General features: G+C 40.6%; 1 protein-coding gene and 1 long non-coding RNA gene across 5 annotated transcripts in view; one reads left to right on the top strand and one right to left on the bottom strand.

The window, feature by feature from the left end:
- Nucleotides 1-25,000, top strand: part of LOC115219855 (inositol polyphosphate-5-phosphatase A-like) — a 269,689-nt gene that overhangs the window by 200,829 nt on the left and 43,860 nt on the right. For all 4 annotated transcript variants that reach the window (XM_029790146.2, XM_029790144.2, XM_029790145.2 and 1 more), the window contains 3 exons: nt 9,631-9,702; nt 10,881-10,933; nt 21,760-21,823. In XM_029790146.2, the coding sequence (XP_029646006.1) occupies nt 9,631-9,702; nt 10,881-10,933; nt 21,760-21,823 (189 nt within the window). The remainder of the gene's footprint in view (nt 1-9,630; nt 9,703-10,880; nt 10,934-21,759; nt 21,824-25,000) is intronic.
- Nucleotides 19,193-20,397, bottom strand: LOC118766359. The gene is made up of 2 exons (XR_005002294.1): nt 20,264-20,397; nt 19,193-19,816 (listed from the first exon to the last, which is right to left on the bottom strand). It is a non-coding gene; the product is annotated as an uncharacterized LOC118766359 (long non-coding RNA).

The raw sequence follows: 25,000 nt of genomic DNA, 5'->3' as shown, positions 1-25,000 counted from the left end.
CGCATCTTCCAGATAATTAATGGCTGAGCAAATACAGCTAAATCAATCCCTACATCCTAGTTTTGCTACCACTGAGGATTTGATAATTACCTCCGTCTCAGCAAAGGCAGCGGTATTGTTTTCAGTTGTGTTTGTTTGTTCGTTTGTCCATGGACAAGATATCTCAGGAACCGCTGAGTGGATTCAGATGAACCTTTCAGGAATGTTTGGCCTTGTGATTGGCACGAACTGAATAGATTTTGGGATTGATCTGGTACCGGACAAGGATTCTGGACTACTTTTCCTGTTTTGTTCCTTAATTTTTGAGAGCAGTCGGTTCATTTTTAGTATTTTCATTTGTGAAAGCAGTCGAGTTTATTTCAGATATTCATCATCATCATCGTTTAACGTCCGTTCTCCATGCTAGCATGGGTTGGACGGTTCGACCGAGGGATCTGGGAAGCCAGAAGGCTGCACCAGGCTCCAGTCTTATCTGGCAATGTTTCTACAGCTGGATGCCCTTCCTAACGCCAACCACTCTGTGAGTGTAGTGGGTGCTTTTTACGTGCCACCTGCACAGGTGCCAGGTGAGGCTGGCAACGGCCACGGTCGGATTGGTGTATTTTATGTGCCACCGGCACGGAGGCCAGTCGAAGCGGTCTCATTTTAAAAATCATTGCTGGCTAATCATTGAGAGGTCGCTGATATGGCCTTGGCAGAGGTTTGCACTCTCTGAGTGCTCTTGTTTGTGTATATATTCACACTTAGCCTTCTCTTAATAAAACGTTTGTCTTGTTTACAATGTTGTAGTATCTACAGCCATCATGTTGCATAGAAATACTCAGAGCTGTCCCATTACATCCTGTCATATTTATGCAAGTACCTGAAATTCTCTCACCTCAACAGACCACATTTATGCAAATACTTAAGGACATCACAGCTTACAGCAGTTGTGCAAATACACCAATAAAGTCTTAAACATTTGAAAACACCAATGCACTATTGTGCACCACTGCACTACTATGCACTATTTATGAGTCACTGGAATAAAATATAAATAATATGATAGCAATACAGAAAGACTGGGACTTAGAAGCTTCGCCTGCTGATGAATGATTGTTGGAGCAGCTTCAAACTTACAATGACTGAATTTTTATCTGATAAATTTTGTAAGGGAGTATTGTGTGTGCACGTGTGTGTGTATTCTGTGTCGTGTGTGTGTTTGTGTGTGTGTTATATGCTTGTGTGCTGTGTGTGTATTCTGTGTTGTGTGTGTGTGTGTGTTATATATATGCTTGTGTGCTGTGTGTATTCTGTGTCATGTGTGTGTGTGTTATATGCCTGTGTGCTGTGTGTGTATTCTGTGTCATGTGTGTGTGTGTGTGTGTGTTATATATATGCTTGTGTGCTGTGTGTATTCTGTGTCATGTGTGTGTGTGTTATATGCCTGTGTGCTGTGTGTGTATTCTGTGTCATGTGTGTGTGTGTGTGTGTGTGTGTGTTATATATATGCTTGTGTGCTGTGTGTATTCTGTGTCATGTGTGTGTGTTATATATGCTTGTGTGCTGTGTGTGTATTCTGTGTTGTGTGTGTGTGTTATATATATGCTTGTGTGCGGTGTGTATTCTGTGTCATGTGTGTGTGTTATATATGCTTGTGTGCTGTGTGTGTATTCTGTGTTGTGTGTGTGTGTTATATATATGATTGTGTGCGGTGTGTATTCTGTGTCATGTGTGTGTGTTATATATGCTTGTGTGCTGTGTGTGTATTCTGTGTCGTGTGTGTGTGTGTGTTATATATATGCTTGTGTACTGTGTGTATTCTGTGTCATTTGTGTGTGTATTGTGTGTGTGTGTATTCTGTGTCATTTGTGTGTGTATTGTGTGTGTGTGTATTGAAGAAAATTCAATTTATTCCTCAAAAACCCTGTAACCTAAAGCTGGCAAAGACCATTTAAAGCGATACAAAGATCCTTTAACCCTTTCGTTACCGTATTTCTGTTGAGATGCTCTGTGTTTCTCTCAATTATTTTAGATATAACAATGAATTTAATAAAATAACTTCGTTATCATTAAGCTAGTGTTAGGAATGTTAATTGTGACTTAGGTTTGGTGGAAGATTTTAATTCTTTTGAAAACAAGACATTTGTATTACAGAGCCAGTTTCAGCTGGGCTGGTAACGAAAGGGTTAAAAAGCTGATCTCTTCTGCATGTTGTTATTTTAGAAATTATAGGAACCAATAAATAATGGCTATCACAGCTGGAAGGTCTTTGCCCATAGAAGCTCAGAGCTAGGGCTTAACACTGTTCCAACTATTGGCACTGGAAATGGACAAGGCAGTCGAGGGCCATTGACTGTCCACAGGAGATCTCTGTGATTTTCGGAATCTTGTAGCAGATCACATTGGGTGGTACTCAGAGTAAAAAGGGGCCTCATTGGGGTCCAACAACAAACACTCCATGGTTCCATGGTAGAATCATTCACTGCCTCACCATCTTTGCTTGGTTCAGCATCTGGATATAATACAATCATATACACACACATATACACACACACATATATATATATATATATATATTATATATATATATATATATATATATGCGCACACACACGTACACATGCATATACACAAACAGATATATATATATATATACACACACACATACATACATGCACATATACACACACATATACACACACACACGCAGAAGTGGTATATAGGCATACACACATCTGTATATACATATATATGTAAACATTCATATATATACATATGCACTCACATATATATGTACTCGTACATGCATATACACACAGACATGCATACACACATGCATATAGCATATATATCATTGTATTTCTCTGTATATTCACATTAGCAATGGTATATATATATATATATATATATATACACACACACACAGTTATATAGAGAGAATTGACTGTATCATTCTGAGTGTGTATAATAAATGTATGTTAATGCATGTATATTTATGTGTACATGTGTGTATATATGTTGTTGTTTAGCCACAGGTCTGCCCTGACAAAGTAAATACGTGATCAAATATGTTCCACCTATGATCATCCTGGCATTTTTTTTTTCCGATTTTTTGTTATTTTTTTATGTGATTTCAGGGAATTTGCCTGCTATTTTTGCAGGTTGAATGACCACATAGAGACCCCCTCATTAGCTCCTATTTGTATATTATTTATATATGTGCTGTCATGCATGCATGTACACACTATACAGTTTATGTGCGTTTTGTGTGTGTATATATATATATATATATATATATATACACACACATACATATATACACATATATATATAATGTATCTATATGTCAGTGTATATGCTTATATATGCATGAGAAAACACATACACACACAACTGTCTGATGTACCCCTCCTCCACCCAAAACTGACAAAAAACCCCTACAAAAAAGAAAAAAAAACATCAGTGCTACAACAGACCCCATCGCAGACAGTATGTAATTAGAGCCAACATCCTACGTTGTCACTGTCCCTTTATGGTGAATACCGACTGCTTCATTATCTTAATGACCCCTACTCTATAATGATAGGTATTATAGCTTTTATAGTTCACTTGAGCTGCATATATAAACACCTACACACACACACACACATATATATACATCGACACACACACAGAAACGCTTTTGTGTGTATCTTTATGAGCGCACGCGTACGTGTGTGTGTGTGTGTGTGTGTTTTTGCATATATGTAGCCATTCTCACATACACACATGATTACAAATGTATATCATGTGATATATGATATATGCATTTATATATACAAATATATTTGCATATATGTGTATGTATATATATAATATATATATGTACAAATATATTTGCATATATATGTATGTATGATATATATATATATTTATGTATATATGATATATATGTATGATATATATATGTATGTTATATATATATATATATATGTATTGTATGTATGTATGTATGTTATATATGATATATATATATGATATATATATGCATGTATGTATGTATGATGTATATATATATGTATTTTATATATATATATTCATTTATAGATATTCATAAGCCACATACATATGTAATGTACATTTGTGAGTGTGTGCTATTAAATGAATATGAATGTGTGTGTGTGTCTCATAATAATGATGATGATGATAAGAATAACAATAATATATATATATAATATATATATATAAGCATACATATTTTGAATATAGACCACAAAGAGACGGGGTTTCTTTCTGTCTTTGTCACTGTTTTATTTATATATATATATATATATATATATATATATATATATAGTTGTGGTGTGTATGTGTATTTCTATATACTGATACACACACACACACACACACACACACACACGTATGCCCAGCAACAAAAGACCAAAAAAAAACATCTCAAAAGCCAAAAATAATGTTGAGAGACAGAAATATTCCTGGTTGTTGTAGCATCAAAGCTTGTTTAGGGTCACCATTTTTATCTGTTTTACACAGAATGTCCCCAAGGAGCCACTCGGCACTCCCCCCCACCACAGCTACAATGGCAGGGGTGGGGAGTAGGAAGTGGTACCCTTAGATGTGGCTGGCAGAGGGTGTCTCATTTTCTGTGCCATCCCCTGCTCCCTGTTCCCTCCCTGAAATCCCCTACGCCAACACCACACCTACACTGCCGCCACTACCACCAATACTTTGATGCTACTATTGTACTACAACATCAACTCTGTCCCCACCACAATTACTTATACCACTGCTATTACACTACATCTACACTATACTGTACCATCACCACACTGTTTCACCACCACCACCACCACCATCGTCAGTACCCTGTACCACCACTATACTATTCCACTGCCCTACACTACCATCACCACCACCACCACCATCATCACTAGTACCTTATACTACCACCACCACCAAATTCCACCATCATCACTAGTTCCCTATTCCATTACCGCCACCATCATCACAAGTACCTTATTCCACCACCACTACCAGTACCCTATTATACCACCACCATCACTAGTATCCTATACCACCATCACCCTATTCCACCACCATCACCACCACCACCACCCTATTCCACCACCATCACCACCACCACCACCATCATCCTATTCCATCACCATCACCACCACCACCACCACCCTATTCCACCACCATCACCACCACCACCACCATCATCCTATTCCACCACCATCACCACCACCTCCACCCTATTCCACCACCATCACCACCATCACCACCATCATCCTATTCCATCACCATCACCACCACCACCACTATCACCCTATTCCACCACCATCACCACCACCACCACCCTATTCCACCACCATCACCACCACCACCACCCTATTCCACCACCATCACCACCATCACCACCCTATTCCACCACCATCACCACCACCACCACCCTATTCCACCACCATCACCACCACCACCACCCTATTCCACCACCATCACCACCATCACCACCATCATCCTATTCCATCACCATCACCACCACCACCACCCTATTCCACCACCATCACCACCACCACCACCCTATTCCATCACCATCACCACCACCATCACCACCACCATCACCCTTTTCCACCACCATCATCACCACCACCACCATCATCCTATTCCACCACCATCACCACCACCCTATTCCACCACCATCACCACCACCACCACCATCATCCTATTCCACCACCATCACCACCACCACCACCCTATTCCACCACCATCACCACCACCATCATCCTATTCCATCACCACCACCACCACCCTATTCCACCACCATCACCACCACCACCACCATCATCCTATTCCATCACCATCACCACCACCACCACCCTATTCCACCACCATCACCACCACCACCACCATCATCCTATTCCATCACCATCACCACCACCACCACCCTATTCCACCACCATCACCACCACCACCACCATCCCTATTCCATCACCATCACCACCACCACCCACCCTATTCCACCACCATCACCACCACCACCACCATCATCCTATTCCATCACCATCACCACCACCACCACCCTATTCCACCACCATCACCACCACCACCACCATCATCCTATTCCATCACCATCACCACCACCACCACCCTATTCCACCACCATCACCACCACCACCACCATCATCCTATTCCATCACCATCACCACCACCACCACCCTATTCCACCACCATCACCACCACCACCACCATCATCCTATTCCACCACCATCACCACCACCACCACCCTATTCCACCACCATCACCACCATCACCACCACCACCACCCTATTCCACCACCATCACCACCACCACCACCACCACCCTATTCCACCACCATCACCACCACCACCACCATCACCCTATTCCACCACCATCACCACCACCCTATTCCACCACCATCACCCTATTCCACCACCACCATCACCCTATTCCACCACCATCACCACCACCATCACCCTATTCCACCACCATCACCACCACCACCACCCTATTCCACCACCATCACCACCACCACCACCATCATCCTATTCCATCACCACCACCACCACCACCACTATCATCCTATTCCATCACCACCACCACCACCACCACTATCACCACCCTATTCCACCACCATCACCACCACCACCACCACCACCACACCCTATTCCACACCATCACCACCACCATCACCCTTTCCACCACCATCACCACCCACCACCACCACCACCACCACCCTATCCACACCATCACCCACCATCACCACCATCATCCTATTCCATCACCACACCACCACACCACCACCCTATTCCACCACCATCACCACCCACACCACCTATTCCATCACCACACCCTATTCCACCACCACCACCCTATTCCACCACCATCACCACCACCACCACCACCATCATCCTATTCCACCACCATCACCACCACCACCACCATCACCACCACCATCACCTATTCCACCCCCCACCACCACCACCACCACCACCCTATTCCACCACCATCACCACCACCACCACCATCACCCTATTCCACCACCATCACCACCACCACCACCACCACCATCACCACCACCACCACCCTATTCCACCACCATCATCCTATTCCATCACCATCACCACCACCACCACCATCACCCTATTCCACCACCACCACCACCACCCTATTCCACCACCATCACCCTATTCCACCACCATCACCACCACCACCACCATCACCCTATTCCACCACCATCACCACCACCACCATCATCCTATTCCATCACCATCACCACCACCACCACCATCATCCTATTCCATCACCAGTGCCCTACACCATCTCCACCACCCTATATCATCACTATCCTTTCTGCTGCTCTATACCACTGCCATTACACTACATCACCACCACCACACTGTACCTATACCACTATCCTCTTTCATCATCACACTGTGCCAACACCACTATACTGTTCCACCTCCACTACTACCATCTCTACTACACTACCCTATACCACTGCAACCATCACCACCACTGCAACCATCACTTCACTCTACCACCACAACTGCTCTATGCTACTACTACCACCACTGCTACCACAGTTGTTCCACTTACATCACCACTGTGCTAGCACTACACGACTGACCACCGGCCATGACCACCACAGACGATCAGAGTTAATTTGTCCATCTCCCTCTCTCTCTCTCTTTATCCCTCCTCTGTAAAATTTTGTGGGGGGGGGGGGGGTAGTGAATGGCTTTTCACCAATTAGATACACACATACAAACACTCACACACATGTGCAAACACACACTCACACTTGCACAAACACACACACACATATACATACATACATACACACATCACTCATGCTCTTCCTCCTACTCCCACTCTCTCCTGTTTGATGGCCTGGGAGGGCTACACTCCACTCACACACACGCCACACTCCACTCCACTCCACTCCACTCACCTGTCCCTCCCCTCTAATTAGGCCTCGTTATCTAAATAACTTAATAACCACAAATAAAACAGAATTATTACTTCCCACCTTAGAGAGAACAAAATATACAAAAAAAACAAACAAATGAATGGTTGCGATGGTTGTAGTGGTGATGATGATGATGATGATGGTGGTGGTGGTGGTGGTGGTGGTTGTGATGGTGATGGAGGCGGTGATGGTTATCATTGTCTCAAAAACAAACCAAATTAAAGAAAAATTATGGTGATAGTGAGAGAGTAAGGAAGAGGAAGGGTTACACACACACACACATACTTACCTACACACATTATATATACACACATACTTATCTACACACACATGTATATACAAAGTTACCTACATACATACTTACCTATACACACATATACATATATAGATACTTACATACACACACATATATACATACATTACACACACATGTATATACAAACATACATAGTTACCCACACACACATGCATACATACTTACTTACACACACACATATATATACATACACACATATACATATGTATATATATATATATATATATATATACATACACACACGTATGTATATATATATATACATACACACACACACACACACATATATACATACACATACACACACATATATATATACATACACACACACACACACATACATATATATATATACACACACACATACATATGTATATACATATATTTGACACACCTTCCTTGTTTCACTTGAATCTCCAATGTCTGCTGACCTGATGACATTGTTTCTCCTCACTTTATATCAGCATCATTATCAGCATCATCATCATCACCATGGTCTGTTGTAGTAATAGTGTTGTTTTTTCTCTGACTAAATTATCCAGAATTATTGGCGGGGTGGGGGGGATATATCATCAACCCAACTTTTTTTTATCAACACTACTCTCATCTCCCCCACCCCACCTGCCACCTGCCTATCCGATGGTCTTGTCTCATCAGGACAATATTCCAGTACACAGACAGATCTTTAGTTTCAATGGTTGCTGTGGTGTGACTGTGGTTTTGAACTGGTTGACCACTGTCCCTATTCTCCTGATTTGGCCCCATCTGACTATCATCTGTTCCCCATCATCAAAAACCACTTGGCTGGGAACCAGTATTTTGTTTTTTCCTGCTCTAGGCACAAGGCCCGAAACTTTGGAGGAAGGGGCAAGTCGATTAGATGGATTCCAGAACGCAATGGGTACTTAATTTATCGACCCCGAAAGGACGAAAGGCAAAGTCGACCTCGGCGGAATTTGAGGCTGGGAACCAATATTGCAGCAATGATGATGTCATTATCTACTGTTAATGACTTTTGTGACCAACGGAATGAAAGCATTCTTCATCAATGGGATCCGAGCTCAGAAACACCAACGGAAGAAGTGTGGGGGTTGCAAGGGGGACCATGTGTAAAAATAAACCTCATTTTGTCACATTCCATTAGAGAATCTTGGTCAGCCTATGAACTTTTCAGCTGATCCTCATAAGAAAGAATTATCTATGTACCTGATGATGATGATGATGATGACAATGGTATTATGTAACTGACCATTATGATGATGTTACATTTGTATATTATATATATATTGATGATTGCTTTATTAATTATCTTACCTGACTAATGCTGTTTCTTTTGCTGTCTTAGGTCCAGTCTGGTAATATTGAGAATGTCACCGTCAAAGAAAAAGCCAAGTTCCCACAGAGATTCTACCCCGATGTAAGTAGTTTTAATATCACCACCACTACTGGTCATTCTTCTGAGGGGAAAGTCTATTTAATAGTTATAGAGTTTAATCCTTTAACCCTTTAGTGTTCAGATTATTCTGTCAAATGTGATGTTTGTTTATTTAAAATGGTTTGAATTAATCCTGCATTATCTTGTAGTTTAGAGATTTCAGTGATGTGATTTTTTAGTTTTAGAATGACATGGTAGGGCTGGGGTGAGAGGCGAGATCTGGTCAGTTTCAATATAAAACAGGTTAAATATTTTGGCCAGATATGGCCAGTTTGAATGCTAATGGGTTAATGCTCAGATTACTCTGTAAAAATGTAAAGTTGGTTTATTCTCATCGTTTTTAATTATTCATTGATTGGATTCATAGTTTTGAGATTTCAATAAGATTTCTTATTTCTAAAATGAAATTGTAGGGTAGGTGTGAAAGGAAAGATCTGGCTAGTTTGAGCATAAACTAGGTTAAAATATTTGGGTTGGATTGTGGTTTTGTTTAAACACTAAAGGGTGAAACTATTTCACTTTGGCTAAAAAGGAAAAAACAATTGCAGCGTGGAAGGTGTTTATAAGCCATTTAAGAAACACACAAAAGCCGTTAGATTCACTTCAACATTTAAGTGTAATTTGTCAAATTAAACTTAAATGTCGAAGTGAATCGAACGGCTTTTGTGTGTTTCTTAAATGGCTTACAAACACCTTCCATGCTGCAATTGTTTTCGTTCCAGCACACGATCTCAGATCAAATCACTTACTATGCGAGTACATCTCCGAAAAAAAAAATATTGGGATTTTATCTTTTATGCTCTCACTAGACTGTGCACCAGTACCAGTCATGTATTAGGGTCAGTTTTTACCAAGATATTTGGAGCTCTCTTGCAATCCAACATTGTCTTCAACCTCTCTGTGGGTTTTGATATGACATGGTTCAGTCTGGTATCCTAAAGTGACCACCCCTAGGCACTCTACCAGAGAAGATCCACTTTTGCGCAATATCCGTTACGGATGCTAAAGAAGTGTGTGCAAGTAGACAACCATATCGCTATGGAAACTGTTACATATTTACTTATTTGACATGATTTATCTAAACAGGATTAAACCACCACTAAATCACCACCACCACCACCACTACCACCACCTTACTCTCTGTTTTTTCATTGTTTCAGTTTAAATGGTCCCGAAAAGGATTTTTACGAACTCGATGGAATATCAATAATTGGTAAGAATCGGTTTCATTATTGATTTGTTACTGACTGACAGCTACCACACTACAACCTAACTTCTACACCACCACCTTTACACTACCTATTTCTTTACTACCCACAAGGGGCTAAACACAGAGGAGACAAACAAGGACAGACAAACGGATTAAGTTGATTACATCGACCCCAGTCCGTAACAGGTACTTAATTTATCGACCCCGAAAGGATGAAAGGCAAAGTCGACCTTGGCGGATTTGAACTCAGAACGTAACGGCAGACGAAATACGGCTCTGCATTTCGCCCGGGGTGCTAACGATTCTGCCACCTTTACACTACCACCATACCACTGCTTATTCAACATACCATACTACCACACTCTGCCAACTACACCAACAGCTAAAATACCACTCCATACCGCCTGCAAAATCTCAACTACTCTAAGCTACACTCCGCTACTTCCTAAACATTACATATATCTGATACTATGAGGCACATGGCTCAGTGGTTAGAGTGTCAAGCTCACAATCATGAGGTTGTGAGTTCGATTCCCGGACTGGGCTGTGTGTTACGTTCTTGAACAAGACACTTTATTCCACATTGCTCTAGTTCACTCCGCTGTGGAAATGAGTTGCGACATCACTGGTGCCAAGCTGTATCGGCCCCTTTGCCTTTCCCTTGGATAGCAAGGTGGCATGGAGAGGAGAGGCTGGCATGCATGAGCGACTGCTGGTCTTCCACTTACAACCATATCTGAACTTGTGCCTTAGAGGGTAACTTTCTAGGTGCAATCCCATGGTCATTCATGACCAAAAAGGGTCCTTTTTTTTAATACTACGCTACCACCTAAACACCAAAAAATTGTCATCTATGTGCAATATTACCATTTTTTTTTCTTTAATTTTGCTAGAGCAAAAAAGGGTTAAGGTGTTTTTGCATTTTAACGATACAATATCCAACCCATGCCAGCATGGGAAGCAGACGGTAAATGATGATGATGATGAATCTGTAAGAGGAATAGTAAAAATATGCAAAACTTTTCTGAAGTTCAACATGTAACATCCCCAACTGTTGTTTGGTATCCAAACTGAAGTGATGGGTGGGTGGGTGGGCAGGGGTGGGGTCTGTTAGAGACTTGCTCCTCCTTTATTGGAAGTGTTTAAATAATTGTAAAAGAAAGATTACATTATTTGTGTGTGTGTGTATGTTTGAATGTACGTGTGTGTGGGGGTGTACATGATTGAATGTGTTTCTTTGTGTATGTTCATGCATGTTGGAATGTGCATCTGTGTGTGTATGAATGTGAGTGTTCAAATGTATGTGTGTGTGTGTGTGTTTTCATAAGCATATTTCTGGTGTGTATGTGTGTGTGTGTGTACATGATTGAATGTTTGTGTGTGTATGTGTGTGTGTTCATGTATGTTTGAATGTGCATGTGTGTGAAAGTGTGAGTGTTCAAATATGTGTTTTTGTGTGAGCATATTTCTCTGTGTGTGTGTGTGTGTGTGTGTACATGAGCATATTTATGTGTGTGTATACATGATTGTATGTTTGTATCTCTATGTGCTTGTCAGCGTACGTTTATGTATATTTGAATGTGCATGTATGTGTGTGAATGTGTGAAGGTTCAAATACGTGTATGTGTGGAACCAGAAGAGAAGAAAATTCCAAGATTTAAGAGATGCTGTAACTATTGCCATTGTTCTCAGACACTGAATCTGCTTGCCATTATTGTTGTTGTTGCTGCTGCAGTTCTTGTTATCATTATTATTATTATTATTGTCATTATATTTTATATATAATTCAACAAATAAATTTATTTTAAACATCAAATTCTCTACAAATATCCAATTTCATTTAATTCTTAGACTCTTTCTTCCACTCTTCAAATATTTCAATTCTTTATTCCTAACTTCCTTTCGCAATTACTTTTATTGCATCTTATTTCATTATCGTTTAAATTTATCTCTCGTCATTGTTGCCGTCGTCATCATTGTTGTTGGTGTTTTAGTTGGTGTTGCTGTTGTTTAGACATTTCCCTTAACATTAGGGGCAGCAGCAGTCCCCGTGTTCCGAAACCCCCTGCCTGCCCTCCACTAAGTCGCATTATCACCCACTGTGTCGGGTTAAACAGAGATATCTCACTAAATGTTAATTACTAAACACATCGTCGAATGGACGGCGGCGGCGACAGCAACAACAACAACATTATTTGGCCATGGTAGAAGTTCAGTTTTAAGTATAAGAGCAGGGGGGAAGAGAGAGAGAGGAAGGAAGATAGGAGGAGGAGAGTGTGAGAGAGAGAGAGAGAGAGGGAGAGAGAAAAGGAGAGAAATTGTTGAGACAGAAGAGGAATGAACGCAAAGAGGAAAAGTAGAAAGATGAGGAGGAAGAGAAGAGGATAAGGAGGAGGAAGAGAAGAGGATGGGGGGAGGGAGGAGAGGATGAGGAGGAGGAAGAGAAGAGGATGGAGGAGGAAGAGAAGGATGAGGATGAGGAAGAAGAGGATGAGGAGGAGGAAGAGAAGAGGATAAGGAGGAGGAAGAGAAGGATGAGGATGAGGAAGAAGAGGATGAGGAAGAAGAGGATGAGGAAGAAGAGGATGAGGAGGAAGAGGAGGGGAGGAGGATGAGGAAGAAGAGGATGAGGAGGAAGAGGAGGGGAGGAGGATGAGGAAGATAATAAAAATGTGAAAAAAGAATGTAAGGGAGAATATAAAAAAAGAAGTGATGGTGAATGAAAGGAGGATGAGGGTTGGTGTGATGATGATGGTAGTGGCGGTGGTAACGGTGGTAGTGGTGGAGATGAGTGCGGTGGTAGCGATGGTGATGAACATGGAGACGAGGACAATGATGGTGGTGGTGGTGGCACTGGTGCTGTCGATGTTGATGACGAGGGGAAAGAAATTGAAAACAATTTAATAATTAGAAATAAAATGTACAAATGACAACAACAATAATTTATCTTTGTCCTTCTGTGTTCTACCCCACCCCCTCATACACACACACACATACATACACATACGTACACACACACGCACTGCTCTTTAATGTTGTCACTGATGTAGATATGTTGATGCTGAGCAGAAAAACACATCTTTTGTCAATATCGCGAAATAAAATGTTACAACAACAATAACGACATCATTATTATTGTTGTTGCTGCTGCTGCTGTTGTTCTTGTTGCTGTTGTTGTTGTTGTAACGTAACGTTTTATTTTGAAGAAGTGGTGTGATGGTGAGATATGCTTAGACGGAGTGGACCATTGAGACACATTCACAGGCAAATATAATTGAGTATAACTTCAATAAATTTAATCATGGAAACATGGAGAGCAGCTCAATGACAGGGCGAAGAAGGGAGGTTGTGGGGATATATGTATATATATATATGTGTGTGTGTGTGTGTGTACATGCGAGCATATGTAACTACAGATATACATATATACATACAAAGATATATATGTATGTGTGTATACATGCAAGCATATGTGCCTACAGATATACATACATATATACACACACACAAACATACATATATGTGTGTGTGTGTGTGTGTGTGTGTGTATACATGCAAGCATATGTACCTACAGATATACATATATATATACATACAAATATATATATGTGTGTATGTACATGCAAGCATATGTACCTGCAGATATACATACATATACATACACAAACATACATATGTGTGTGTGTGTGTATACATGCAAGCATATGTACCTACAGATATACATACATATACACACACAAACATACATATATATATGTCTGTGTGTATGTTTGTCTGTGTGTGTGTGTGTGTGTGTATACATGTAAGCATATGTACCTACAGATATACATACATATATACATACAAAGATATATATGTGTGTGTTTGTGTGTATACATGCAAGCATATGTACTTACAAATATACATACATATATACACACATAAACATACATATATATATATATGTGTGTGTGTGTGTGTGTGGTGTGTGTGTGTATACATGCAAGCATATGTACCTACAGATATGCATACATATATACACACATAAACATACATATATATGTGTGTGTGTGTGTGTGTGTGTACATGCAAGCATATGTACCTACAGATATACATACATATATACACACACAAACATATATATATATATGTGGTGTGTGTGTGTGTGTGTGTGTGTGTGTGTGTGTGTGTGTGTGTGTGTGTGTATACATGCAAGCATATGTACCTACAGATATACATGCATATACACACACACAAACATATATATATATGTGTGTGTGTGTGTATACATGCAAGCATATGTACTTACAAATATACATATATATATATACACACACACAAACATACATATATATGTGTGTGTGTGTGTGTGTGTGTATACATGCAAGCATATGTACCTACAGATATACATACATATATACACACAAATATACATACATATATATATATGTGTGTGTGTGTATACATGCAAGCATATGTGCCTGCAGATATACATACATATATACACACAAACATACATACATATATATGTATGTATATATGCACATATATTCATACAGACGCTCACACAAACACTCATATACATATATACAGACACATGTATGTAAACTCACATATACATACATATATATATATACACATATATGCACATGCACACATGCACATACATTCATTTGTGCGGTGCATGTGTGTGTGTGTGTGTGTGTGTGTTACATAGAGAAAAATAGATGTTTTCTGCATTCTAGTCTGTTTAAGCTATTACAGCAGCATCAACGCTGTGTGTGTGTGTGTATGTATGTGTATATCCCCACTTTCCATGTTGGCATTGGTTAGATGGGTTGTTCCAGTCCGAACCATTTCCTCCACTGTACATGCCATTAGGCTTCATTTCCATGATGTGAAGCCCTTCCGAACACCAACCACTTTACAAACCTTATTGTTTCTTGCCACCAACACTTGAGAAGTAGTGTAGCTCACCATGCTCGCCATTCCCTTGTAGAGGGAACTCAACATGTTGCATTGTAACATCAATACAGGAGGTGGGCCTGCCTTGTACCCAGTTACTAGGAGAGGGAGTGATGACAGCAGAAAACCCAGAAGAGAGTAGTTGAGAGGAAGATGGAAGTATATACATATGTGTAGGGTAGACAGTGCTCAACAGCCTAGGGCATGCTTGTACATTTGTGTGGGCAACTGTACATACTCCTCCTGGCCATAACTGAGGAGTTTGAGACTGGGTTCCCATGGGAGCTCCTCTATGCTGATGACCTTGGTCTTGAGACGAGGAATTCTGGACATTATTTACATTAGATGGATATGTGTCCTCATCTCGTTTGTTATTACAGTGTGGACATATAGCATAATGGTTAAGAACACAGGCTAGTGCCTTGAATAAATAATAATACTACTAATAATAACATCGGCAAAAAAATACCTTAGGAAAGAGATCCCAGGGTTGGGTTCAAAATCCTACCAGGACACCTGATGAAGGCTGGAGAGTAAATTAGCCGAAATGTTGTGGTAACAACAAACAGGATGCAGACAAATATCTGTCTAATGTAAATAATGTAGAGTCTATAGTATAATAGGAAAACTTCTAGGTGTGGAAGCAAAGCCTGCAATCAAAGGGCCCTAAAGTTAACTCAGCAAAGACTAAAGTCCTAGTAATTAGGAGAGCTGATAAATTACTAATCCCTACTTGATATGTAGAAAAGGTGTTTATTGTGTACCTAGTGCAAGCTATGGCCATATAAGGGGTTTAGTGGAATCATGCGAAGGTTATCAGAGAAGATTGTCTTTGTGTGGCAGATGAGCAGAGACACTAAACATGAGAACACACAGGAAATAGATTCCTTCAAATGCCCCAGAGGATCCTTAGTGGTAGCAGATGGTTTCTGTTACCTATGTGACCTAATTAGCAGTGGAGGAGGATGTTCTGAAAGCATAGTTGCTAGGATTATAAGTGGCTGGGCAAAGTTCAGAGAGCTTTAACCTTAGTTGGTAACAAAAGGCCTTGCCTTTAGAGTGAAAGGAAGATCGTATGATGTTTGTGTATGAGCAACAATGCTACATGGTAGTGAAACATGGGCTGTGAATGCAGAGGATATGTGAAGTCTTGAAAGAAACAAAGCTAGCATCTTCACTGAATGTGCAATGTCAGTGTGCGTGACAAAGTGTAAATGTGTTGAGAGAAAAATTGGGGATAAGAGGCATCAGATGTAGTTTACAAGAGAGAAGACTCCACTGGTGTGGTTAATGTGATGCAAATGGATGAGGATAGCTGCATAAAGAATTGCCAGTCCCCAAATATGGATGGAACCTGTGGAAGAGCCAGACCTAGGAAAATGTAAGACGAAGTAGTGAAAAATGACCATCAGATGTTGAACCTCAGAGAGGAGATGACAAATAACTGAGATGAGTGGTGATTTGCTGTGCTTGGAGAAGACCCCTGCTCCATCTGTCTAAGTAAAAATGAGGTCCTAAAGACACATCCCTCATGTCTGTGACCCTCTCCTCAGCAACTCATGTCCTTAACACCCAACCTCTAACTTGTGTTGACTGTTCACTGCATTCCTCTACCCGACATCTCCTAAACTCTTTTTGCACTCTCACCTGCCCACTCCCTCTGTAGCGCTTCTCTTGTATACCCCCCACCCCTGTAACTTGAGTGTGCACCCAGACACATCTGCACTACCTTCTCTCTCTCCTCTTCCAACTGGAGTTAGCCATGTACCCCCTCTACAGTTTAACACCTGCTTCTATCTCCCTGTCATACTCTAATTCTCTTTATCATCTGACACAAAACCACCTCCCTCAAGGGGTCTTGTATTGTGAGTTACCTGGTGACCTCACTGGTGCTGGTGCCACATAAAAAGTGACCAGGACATTCTGTAAATTGGTTGGTGGTAAGAAAGACATCAAACTGTAAAAAACAGTATTAAAGCTGATAGTAAAGCTTTGCCCAGTCACCTGACTAGCAGCTCCTGTCAAACTGTCCAACCCATGCCAGCATGGAAGGCAGATGTTAAATGATGGGGATGAGGATATATATTATCCATATATGTAAAAACACACACTTAAATGCATGCATACACACCACACACACATACATAACTACATGCACACACACACACAAATACATGCACACACACACACGAATGTGGTGGCTGCAGTTCAGTTTTGAGTTGATTGCTATTATTTGATTGTTCTTTAAAACATGAGCAGTATAGATGTTACTTTTCGTTCCTGTTAGGGATCTATACACTTTTGCACAAACATGGTAATGATGGACACCTCCTGCAGCAGGTGTTCAGAAGGCTCACTACCTACACTGACACATGCCTTCATTCCATCATGAAATTTTTCATTGACCGTTTGATCTGTCTCGGCTATGGTCAGCTATAGTATCCAACACATAAATGTGTGTTATAACACACATACACACACACATAATACAATTACATACATTTCATTCATCATATATACACATGTATATTTACATACATACTCATACATATGTATGCATATATATATATATATATATTATATATATATATATATATATCATCATCATCATCGTTTAGCATCCGTTTTCCATGCTAGCATGGGTTGGACGGTTCTACTGGGGTCTGTGAAGCCACAAGGCTTCATCAGGCCCAGTCAAATCTGGCAGTGTTTCTACGGCTGGATGCCCTTCCTAACGCCAACCACTCCGTGAGTGTAGTGGGTGCTTTTTACGTGCCACCTGCACAGGTGCCAGACAGAGCTGGCAAACGGCCACGAACGGATGGTGCTTTTTATGTGCCACCGGCACGAGGGCCAGGCGAGGCTGGCAATGGACACGAAACGGGGCGGTGCTGGCAACGCTCGCGAAACGGAAGGTTCTCTTACATGCCACCGGCACTGGTAACACATCTGCAATTTCCATTGATCGATTTCGATATATATATATATATATATATATATATATACACATACACACACTCACACATGTGCATATATATGTATATATACATATACATGTATGATTATATATATATATATATATATATATAGATAGATAGATACATACACACATATATATATACATGAATGCACATGCATGCATATATATATATATGCATGTATAAAAATAGTAACGTGTTCCTATTCTTAATAATATATTTTACTGACTATATTTTACATGCAGCGGCAATACACATAAGTTTGGAATGACAACAAGATTTCTTTGTAAGATATATACATTATTTATTTTACATATTTTACGATCATGTTTGATGTTGGAAGTTTGTAAGTGTTCGCATGTTTTTGTGTCTGTGTGTTCGTTAGGCGTAAAAAGGTACTGACCAGTGAATTGACGATGGGATTTGATTCACAGTTAATGTTGTTGGTATCGGCTTGGCAACAGGTAATAACAGATGGCTTAAGGTAGTTCTTAGAAGAAACTAGAACCCAAGAACAGATAATTGATTTACCGTTTATGAGGTACACTGTAAGAGTTCTATATCAAGGTATTGCGTGTTGCAGTTGAGATTAATTGAATCACTCGTTGTGTTTATCTTTCTCTTGATATGAATATACTTCCAGACATGTTACTGTAGCCGTTTTCTTCGTGGCGAGAATTTCACCTAACCGCTATAGTTGAATCTGTAGTTGTCTCGTGTACAATTTAAATCTTCGATGTTTGTCGATTGGTTCTTGCTGCTTCTTCATTATATGTTCTGCTTGGTTATGTTTCTCTAGTTATAGATATCTTGTAACCGTTTTCTTCGTGGTGATTTTTCACACTAACAGTATGAGAGGTATCTGTAACATCTTGTATTAATGGTGGTCGCCTGCCTCGAAACTGGAACTTGGTCGAGTATTCTCTGTGTGGTCAGAGACTTAGCTCTTAAAAGAACTAAAAGCCTAAGACGAGCTCTGTGTGGTCAGAGGTTCGCCCTGAGAAGGACTGGAAACCTAAGACGAGCTCTGTGGTCAGAGGTTTAGCTCTGAGAAGAACTAAAAACCTAAGACGAGCTCTGTGGTCAGAGGTTCACCCTGAGAAGGACTGGAAACCTAAGACGAGCTCTGTGGTCAGAGGTTTAGCTCTGAGAAGAACTAAAAACCTAAGACGAGCTCTGTGGTCAGAGGTTCACCCTGAGAAGGACTGGAAACCTAAGACGAGCTCTGTGGTCAGAGGTTTAGCTCTGAGAAGAACTAAAAACCTAAGACGAGCTCTGTGGTCAGAGGTTCACCCTGAGAAGGACTGGAAACCTAAGACGAGCTCTGTGGTCAGAGGTTTAGCTCTGAGAAGAACTAAAAACCTAAGACGAGCTCTGTGGTCAGAGGTTCACCCTGAGAAGGACTGGAAACCTAAGACGAGCTCTGTGTGTGGTCAGAGGTTCGCCCTGAGAAGGACTGGAAACCTAAGACGAATATTCTTCTGAGAAACCTTATTTATAGGCTTTACATGGCTCCCAATGTACTTCCGAAATGGAAAGCTGTGATTGGCTGCTTGGACTATGGCGCGAAAATAAGTCGAGACATTTTGCGCCAAGTTATAACCAGCGGTGCGAGCGTAGTAGAGACCAATGTGTCAGCCAATCGAATTAGTGTTTACAACAATGTTGAACTAGCCAAAGCTGTTTGTAATCTCGACCGAGGTCATTCTTTATACTCTTCTCAAACAGTGAAGATAGCAATGAGAGACGATATTGCTACACATGCATTTATTGATACACATACACCTTATACACACACAAACACATACACGCCCAGACCAGACACCCACCCACACACATACATCTCACCAGCTGAAATTGAAACCTTATGTTTTACAATATTCCGGTGTCTGCAAAATATTTATATCCAGCTTCATCCCACTGGTCTACTTCACAACTCCATAACTACACAATATAGACATTATCACATTGAAGCTAACAAACTATTAACATGGGGCAGATAAACATTATTAAAACAAACACATTATTTAGCCTTCTATTGTTTTTGCTTCAAGTATTTCACATTAATATATATACATACATACATACATATATATATATATATATATATATATATACTGTTTTTGTCAGTTTGTAAATTTCTTATTAAAGTTGTCATTTTAATAGTTTTTTCTGTTTCAGTTTTATTATTATTATGATTATTATTATTATTATTATTCCCAATTTTCTCTGAAACTAATATAATTCTTTCTATGTTATTTTATCATCTTTCTGTCTTTTCAAAAGTGTCATATGTGCATATATTTATAGGCAATACACACGCACACACATATACATATATACATAAGTGTGTGTGTATATATATATATATATACAATTATGACATACTTATATATCATGTCTGTGTGCAGGGCTGTGGAGTCAAAACAAAAACTTCGACTTTGACTCTGACTCCTGTACTTATTGGTACCTCCGACTCCAATTCCAACTCCTCTTTCTGTAATTAAGAGATTGTGGTCTACATATCTCATAAAGCATATGCATACGCTTGTACTTTGAGTAGGCCTATATCTTTTAACTGGTTTATATTAAAGAATAAAGATAATGTGAGTCGGAGTCGGTATAGTTTTACCGACTCCGACTCCCCCTTAATTGTTTCTGACTCCTAAACTCCAACTCCACAGCCTGTCTGTGTGTGTGTGTGTGTATATCTATGTCTATATGTTTCAATAATATATATAAAAATCTGTCTGTGTCTGTGTATGATTATCAACATTTTTACGTTCACTCTTCCATGGAGGCAGATTTCCTTTAGTTTGATGCTCTTCCTGTTGCCAACCCTCATTCCTGTTCCTATAATAATAATAATAATAATGTGTTTATTGCTGTTCTGTTTGCTTTTTTCAGTGCATTCGACCTTTGTAACATTCATCTTTTCCATGATGCTTCAAATATTATTGCAATGCAAAATGTAAGTATCACACACTTCATTCTACCTGCCTGCCACTCTGGGTCGGATCCTCTCTCTCTCTCTCTCTCTTATTTCTCTCTCCCTCTCTTTCTCACTCTCTCTGTTTCTTTCTCTCTCTCTCTCTCTCTCTCTCTCTCTCTCTCTCACTTTCTCTTTCTCTCTCTCTCTCTATTTCTCTCTCTCTCTCCTTTTCTCTCTCTCTCCTTTTCTCTCTCTCTCCTTTTCTCTCTCTCTCTCCTTTTCTCTCTCTCTCTGTTTCTCTCTCTCTCTCTTCAGATTGTTTTTATTTTGTGTATGCATTGTTTGAAGGAGACAGAAGTCCATCATATTTATTTCAAATTACGGCACAAGGCCAGCAATTTCAGAAGAGGCAGAGGTTAAGTTAATTACATTGACTCCAGTGCTAAACTGGTGCTCATTTCATCAACCCCGAAAGGATGAAAGGCAAAATGGACTTTGGCAGAATTTGAACCCAGAAGGTAAAGCCAAATGAAATGCCGCTAAGCATTTTGCCCAGCATGCTAAAGATTCTGTCAGCTTGCTGCCTTTACAGAAATTCACAATATCAGTTTCAAATTTTGGTGCAAATTTTGGGAGGGGTGTAAGTTGAATGGATGAGCCAAAGGGCTGTGCAAGTACCAGTGTCTGCTTTGGCAGGGTTTCTACAGCTGGATACCCTTCTTAACACCAACCCTTTCATAGACTGTTTTGTTGTTTGTTTATTTGTTCCTTCTCGAGCCATGCCTGGCTCATTAGGGCTGGTTTCCCGGTTTCCTTGGAGTATAGGTTCCCCACCTGGACGAGACACTGGTCTGTTGCAGGTGAGCTGCAAGATGCAGGAGGAAGGAGTGAGAGAAAGTTGTGGCGATAGAATCAGCAGGAGTTCGCCATTACCTTCTGCTGGAGCCGCATAGAGCTTAGGTGTTTCGCTCATAAACACACACATCGCCTGGTCTGAGTTTCGAACCCGTGATCCCTCGACTGCGAGTCCGCTGCTCTAACCATTAAGCCATGTGCCTCCACTCAGAGTGTACAGGGTGCTTATTTTTGTGTGGCACCAGCACTGGTGAGGTCATCGAATACTCACAAGGCAAGCCCTCTAAACCGAATGGAGTATAATATTCAGGAAGGTGTGAAAGTATGATAAAGGGAGTGAAGCACGGGTCCTTTATTTGCTATTACTGGTACTCCCTTGGTTATGACAGTGAAGGGTTCCTGTTGATCTGATCAATGGAACAGCCTTCTTGTGAAATTAACTTGCAAGTGGCTGAGCATTCCACAGACATCCATACACTTTACATAGGTGTAGGAGTGGCTGTGTGGTAAGTAGCTTGCTTACGAATCACATGGTTCCGGGTTCAGTCCCACTGTGTGACACCTTGGGCAAGTGTCTTCTACTATAGTCTCGGGCCGACCAAAGCCTTGTGAGTGGATTTGGTAGACGGAAACTGAAAGAAGCCTGTCGTATATATTTATATATATCTGTGTTTGTGTGTCTGTGTTTGTCCCCCCAACATTGCTTGACAACCGATGTTGGTGTGTTTATGTCCCCGTAACTTAGCGGTTCAACAAAAACTATTTCTTTTGTACCGTAAACCATTTACCATTTCTGTAGTGTCCCCACTTCCCTTGATGCTCTAATCACATGCTTATTTTGCTTAATGCTTATTCCAGTACATACACCGAATGTAAAACTGCCACGAAGCTCTTTTAGCAGTGCAACTACCCTGATGATGTGACATGTTTCATGCGGCCTGCTTCTCAAAAAAAGGGTTGCTCATACCTGTAGCTGAGTATATCCTCTAGAGCAGTGGTTCTCAACCAGGGTCCATATAAGATTTTTGGGGGTCCACGTAACAACATAGTAAATTGGGGATCTATAGTAGTATTTTAGGGGCCCCTGGAAAAACTTTTGCTTTAGATGTATGCATTGAATATTTTTTCTAACATTTCACTTTGTTCAACCTTCACAATTTAATGTGTGAAAAACAGAATTGGAATTTTGAAAACTAGTTTATGAACACTGAATGAGGCCCTGGAAATTTAAAGAAAGGAAGAGGAGGAGGGTGAGGAGGAAGAGGATGGTGTCTTAAATAGTTTTAAATGAGGGTAGTGTTAAGGTTTAGTTGCAGGTCAACTTTGACTAACGAAGATATACAACCTCGATCAGACTGTAATTATGGCTACCAAGGACTACATCACTCAGTGTGTTCTTCCCTCTTTTGACATTGTGCAATAGGATCAGGGGGAATATTTGACTGCTATTTCTAGCAAGTCCTGCTGGAGTGGCTGTGTGGTAAGTAGCTTGCTTACCAACCACATGGTTCCGGGTTCAGTCCCACTGCGTGGCACCTTGGGCAAGTGTCTTCTACTATAGCCTCGGGCCAACCAAAGCCTTGTGAGTGGATTTGGTAGATGGAAACTGAAAGAAGCCTGTCGTATATATATGTATTTATAAATGTATGTGTGTGTGTGTATATGTTTGTGTTTTTGTGTGTTTGTCCCCACAACATCGCTTGACAACCGATGGTGGTGTGTTTACGTCCCCGTGATCTAGCAGTTCAGCAAAAGAGACCAATAGAATAAGTACTAGGCTTACAAAGAATAAGTCCTGGGGTCGATTTGTTCGCAGTCAAATGACTGAAATAAGTAAAAGAGTAAAAAAGAGAGTATTCATTATACGAAGTGCGATGTATCTGTTGTTGTTGGTGGTGGTGGTGGTGGCAATGGTGTTGTGCTCAGTGGTGGTAGTGATGACACTGTAGTTTATGTGCTAGTATATGGTGACTGTGATTGTAGTAGTTAATAACGACAATGTTGTTGCGCCAATGTAGCACTGGTTGTTATAGTAGTAGTAGTAGTAGTAGGTGGAGGTGGTTGTGGTGTGTGGTTAGTAAAAGTTTTGATGCGGTTGCTATTGTAGTGTGTGGTGTGGGGTTAGTATGAGTTGCTGTACCAGCGTTAATAGTGGTTGCAGTGTTGAAAATAATAATTGCGGTCACTTATGGTATTGGTGGCTGTTTGTGGTATTGGAGGTAGTAGTAACAGTGGTGGTGGTGGTGGGGGGGGGGGGCTTAGTGGTTTCCTGTTCCTACAAGATGTGTTCTGTTAGAATCAGATAAATGACTCCACAACTGATCTTCTTTTATGACGAAAAAAACACATTCACAACACATT

The sequence above is a fragment of the Octopus sinensis genome, linkage group LG15 (assembly GCF_006345805.1).
Source record: "Octopus sinensis linkage group LG15, ASM634580v1, whole genome shotgun sequence".
In the NCBI taxonomy this organism is placed as follows: Eukaryota; Metazoa; Mollusca; class Cephalopoda; order Octopoda; family Octopodidae; genus Octopus; species Octopus sinensis.
This window is presented reverse-complemented; position numbering and strand designations above follow the sequence as displayed.